At 41.2% G+C, this 4855-nt stretch overlaps 2 protein-coding genes across 3 annotated transcripts in view; one reads left to right on the top strand and one right to left on the bottom strand.

Annotated features, from left to right (window-relative positions):
• The window catches only part of mtbp (MDM2 binding protein), an 82702-nt gene that overhangs the window by 48023 nt on the left and 29824 nt on the right, over nt 1-4855 (top strand). The gene's annotated exons all lie outside the window — the stretch shown is intronic.
• sntb1 (syntrophin, basic 1) overlaps nt 1-4855 on the bottom strand; it is a 39242-nt gene that overhangs the window by 13576 nt on the left and 20811 nt on the right. Inside the window, exons 5-6 of the mRNA XM_008323423.3 lie at nt 2653-2789; nt 908-1104 (exon numbers count right to left, since the gene is read on the bottom strand). Coding sequence (XP_008321645.1) covers nt 908-1104; nt 2653-2789 — 334 coding nt within the window. The remainder of the gene's footprint in view (nt 1-907; nt 1105-2652; nt 2790-4855) is intronic.

Genomic DNA, 4855 nt, shown 5'->3' on the forward strand with positions numbered 1-4855 from the left:
GGGGGGGAGGAGGCACGGGGGAGAAGTGATGTTCCCAGGACAGTTTGTGCTTAGAGATGGAGAGAGAGAGCTGAAGAGGAAAAAGAGGGAGAGGGGGCTACTCTGCTGGAATTCCCTGGACAAATGATACCCAGGACTACACAACACACACACACACACACACACATCTTAGAATAACACTCCTTTCTATAAATAGTGAGTGCTTTGTCTACATTTACCATATGGTTGTCAAATTAGACTCCAAACCGTCCTGCGTGAACGTGGGAGTCTTTGTTTCTGTGAAATCTATTACTGCGTATCATATTTCCTCAGACATGTGACAGTTCTTACTCATGCTGCCCCCTGAAACCTCCCTAAAAATCTCCCAGAAAGTCTAGAGCACTAGAAGGACAGCAACTCCATCACAGTGGCCCGTACTGTTCACCACTACTACAGTAACAAAGGATTTTTTGTTTTTACATGTACAGTGAGAAAGACACTTCCACCTTGGCAAGTAAAACAGAGGGATTATGACATTATAATTTTAAGTATGCATTTTTCAAGGTCTGCTGAATCATTTTTCATGGAGGAATGAAACAAAGAAATGTCTAATTTTGCTTCTGGAATACTGAAGTAATTATACTTCTAATGGCAATTTGCATGTGTTTGGGTTTGGTATTGCAATTTGAATTATGTGCAAAAAGACGTTCAAGCACAGTGATCTTAAATACTCAACAGTTAGAGACAGTTTTTACTAAAGTAGTGACTTTAAAAGTACGTGGGTTCTGTTTTTGGATTTTTATCGTGGTATCGAGAATCGTATAAATCCACAGGTATTGGTATGGACTCTTGGAATTCTGGTATGGTGACAACCCTAGAATGAATGAATGAATGTCTGTCTGTCCATGTGTTACATGTGGCGACTCACTTGTACTGACTTCTTTGATCATCTCGGCTGAGGCATGACATCCATTGACTATGTGTCTGGTCCACACTGACAAGTCTTTGGTCGTCTCGGCACGAAACAGGTGAGTTTCGATGCCTAGTCTTGTACCGGTGCGGGTGGCAAAGAACAGTTCAGTCCCAGAGTGAGGAGAACCACGGTCTGGACTGGAGTGGATTAGGCTGAAGCAAAGAGCAAAAAAAAAACAATAATACCAAGGATGTATTGTGAACGTACGTGGCCTTTGCAAATCTTCATTAGTAGAACAGAAACTTTGCAAACTATTTTCTTTTTCATATGAAGTATCCTTTCTCCACTTTCTCTTGTGGCTGCACAAACACTGTTCTTAGAAGAAAAATATTTTGTTTATTAAGCTGGGGAGAAAGACGACTCAAAGGCCAGAACAAAAGCTGTGACTAAGCAAGACTTACAGGAGACGAAAGGGTTTTTTTTGTCTCACTAACAGCTTTGTGGAGCGGTTACTGTTCCATTCTAAGATGAAACATTTATCAAAATGAATTTTAAAACAAGCAGATAACCCTGTTCTTTTATCCATGGCACCAGTGTGGCATAAATATTAAATGGAAAAAATGTCAGTTAGAAAGATCTGCATGCGGATGAGGATGTTTACTTGCTCCTGTTTAGCAGGTAATACATTGTCTACAACATTTGAGCACAGGACAGATGAAAAGTTGGACTAATGTTGTGACAAAATAAGTCAAGGCAAAAGTATGCAAGAATTTCCATAGAAAAAATAAATTGTTGTGATGTGTACGTAGCTGCAACATTTGTCGCCTTGTGCCATCTCTCTTTTTGTTGTTCTTTTGGAAAAATTAAATGTTAGCAGAGAAAAATAGACAACACGGGGGGCAGAAATGCCAAATAAAGGAGGCTGACTACTGTTAAAAGCCCACAGAATAAGTTAGAAGGCGGCATAAGCAGCCTTGGCTTTGTGTGACTGTGTTTTTAATGACCTGGGAATCCTACGTGAGAGCACGAGGTCAACAATGTCCTTGATAATGTTTTCTTTTTGCTCTGGAGAGTCAGTACTGTCCTCCAGTGAGGGGAGAGGTCACTCAGTGGTCTCTCCACCATCAAAACGCTTGCCCAGTGTGTGATTCAGTTTTTTTAAGGACGATGAGAGTGTGTTCTGTGAATTTAGACTATATACATAAAAGTGACTTCACTTGAATTGACACGGCTTTCTGGTCACATGCTGGTTAGTCTGCATACCTTGTCAGGTTCCTCAGTGCTCTGTAGTTGCTTGTCTAGTTGCTGACACTATTGTTCCACTTTCTGGTACTTTGGTGAGCATTTTAATAGGATCATGTGGGAATGTTGGAGAATGATTTCAGAATATTTTTTAATGCTAAATATCATAAAGGCTGTTAAATAAACAGTTAAGGTTAAGTATTTAGGCAAATTGATTCAAGTCAAAACAGACATTAAAAACTCAGATTTCTCTAAAGGTCAAGGCATTCATTGTCAAATGTTTATTTCTTTATTGTTCATTTTATTTATATAACTTCCCCTGCTTCACAGACTATTGGTAAAAAAAAATCATTTGTTTACATACAAAGACTGCAGGCCAAGAAAAAGGGAGGAAGGAGGAAACTGTGCACTGTCAATTGGATTCTTTGGGGTCAGTACACCATATATTATTTATTTATGAACTGAATGCTGTGCATTCTTCCGTAATGCTCGTTAGAGCTGTCTGTTTGTATACGTACCGTGTTGCTAAAAGTGGATAATTGTGTGCTGGATTCTGCCAGTCCTCTTTGCTCCGTGGTAGCCTGTCATACAGCAGCAGGTCTTTCTCTGTCAGTACCACCAGCACTGGTCTCCAGCTCTGTTTCTCACTCTCTGTCTGCAGCACACACACACACACACACACACACACACACACACACAATGAGTTATGACAGCTGTCTCTGTCTCTCACTTGTTTCAGTACGAGCCAGGTCACAGGGATCGGCACTGTCACAAAGAGAAAAAGCTAAGAGAGAAAAAAAAAAAAAGAAAACAAAGCAAGATGTAGATGTGGAGAATTATTGTTGGGTAATCTGGAATTACAAGTACAATATATCTGCAGCCTCCTTTTGTCTTTTGATCTGACTTTTAACCAGAGCAGACTGGTTAGCGCTTAGCTTCGTCTGTATACTTTGTATTTGCTTTTGTAATTGTTTTATAAATGATTCAGGGTAGATCACAACATGTAGTTACACAGTCCGACAAAGTCGCTCCTGGAGAGGCCAAAACTAACAGCAGGGGGTCGTATTACATTATAACAGTACTTCTAAAATAGTGTGTGGGCGGGGGGCACGAGGGGGTTTCAATACAACATGGCACACTGGACAGTGTGCCACTGCTGTAATGCTTGAATGATAACAAACCTCCAGTCACTAGGTGGCAGCAACTTATACAGTGGTCTGTACAGATAAAAATTTACATTTTTAATAGTATTTCAATTCGCGGGGGTGTGGGTCGGGGGGGCATGAAAACATTTCTGTCCCCAAGGGGGCATTATAATGACATCCAGCTCCGGACCACATGCAGGCTGAAAGTGGCCTGCGGGCCGGGAGTTTAAAACCAAGGGTTGCTTTATAGGTTTTTCTGTCACCATCGGGGGAGAGTAAAAACTGTCGCTTAGTGTCTGTGTGTTTTCATTGCAGTGGGTGTTGACAGGTTTTCACCTCCCAACTTAATAAGAGACCTGATTCACAAACACTGCACTGTTGACTACACACTGTAATTCTCTGTTTTTCGTGCAAGTGCTAAAAATAAAGACGGCTCGTGTGCAGGTGGAGGTACGCTTTCACTGCATTTGCTACACTGTGCCCTTTCGCCCACCCATTATTGCTAATAAGCAGGCTCCTTATTTTCCCCTTGCATTCTGTAAATCTAGTGGAAAACACACAGATACGCACACACACACACTCATTTCACATCACACCACAGCTATTCCCATTATTAGGGCTTATCTGCAGCCCAGACATGGAATCCTAAGCCCCCCTTTGAAGTGTTCCCTCAGCCAATCACACACCGGGATTTAGAGGGTCAAGGGTCATCTTTTCACTAATAAGAAAATATGTTGCTAAGTAACTGTAATGTAATGCAGTCCAAGGATGAAGAATGTCAAATTCACAGGGATTAAATCAGACAGGTGTTTGTGTGTGTGTGTGTGTGTGTGTGTATTTACACAGGTGTGTTTCAATGCGAAAGCGAGGTTCCATCTGTAGTTGTTTATTTGCCAGTGTTTGAAACCATCTTCATCCGTGTGTGCACCAGATGGACACGGCGCTAATGTAGGCTAACATTTTTGGCGACATTTTTCAGTTCCTAATGCAGACCATGGGATTGTATTAATTACCACCGGTTAATCCATTACCCCGACCTTTGTCTCAGCCTTTAATGCTTATTGTCATCAGAGCCTTTGATTACAAATTCCTGACACTGTTTCAATCCTATCTCTCACTTATGTCTTACCGGTCTCTAACAAGAAGTCGTGGGGTGTAATGTTACATCGATTGCCCCTGACGTTGTGTTGACATCAATTTTCAGCTGTTCTTTTATCACACAGTTGCTTAGTTCATTTTTTTCGACTTGTCTCCAGTAGAGCGCAGACATGCCAGGAATTTTTTTTCCCCACATTCTTGAATATTAGTGGTTCTTGACAATGCTAGATAACTGTCACATGGTAACAGCAGTACTTGTATCTTTGGATTTTGTGATACTTTGAAACATCAAATTGTTCAGAAAGTACACCTAAAAACAAACTTACATTCACAAAGAGAGAGGAGTTAGAATGGACTTACATTCACAAAGAGAGAGGAGTTAGTTTGTTCTCTTGTATTAACACCCACCTTTGCTGCCAGCCAGCCCAGGTGACGTATCTCTTTGCCGCTGACCCCAGTTCCTGCTGTGTTCTGAATG

This window comes from Cynoglossus semilaevis, chromosome 13 (genome assembly GCF_000523025.1).
Source record: "Cynoglossus semilaevis isolate Cse_v1.0 chromosome 13, Cse_v1.0, whole genome shotgun sequence".
NCBI lineage: Eukaryota > Metazoa > Chordata > Actinopteri > Pleuronectiformes > Cynoglossidae > Cynoglossus > Cynoglossus semilaevis.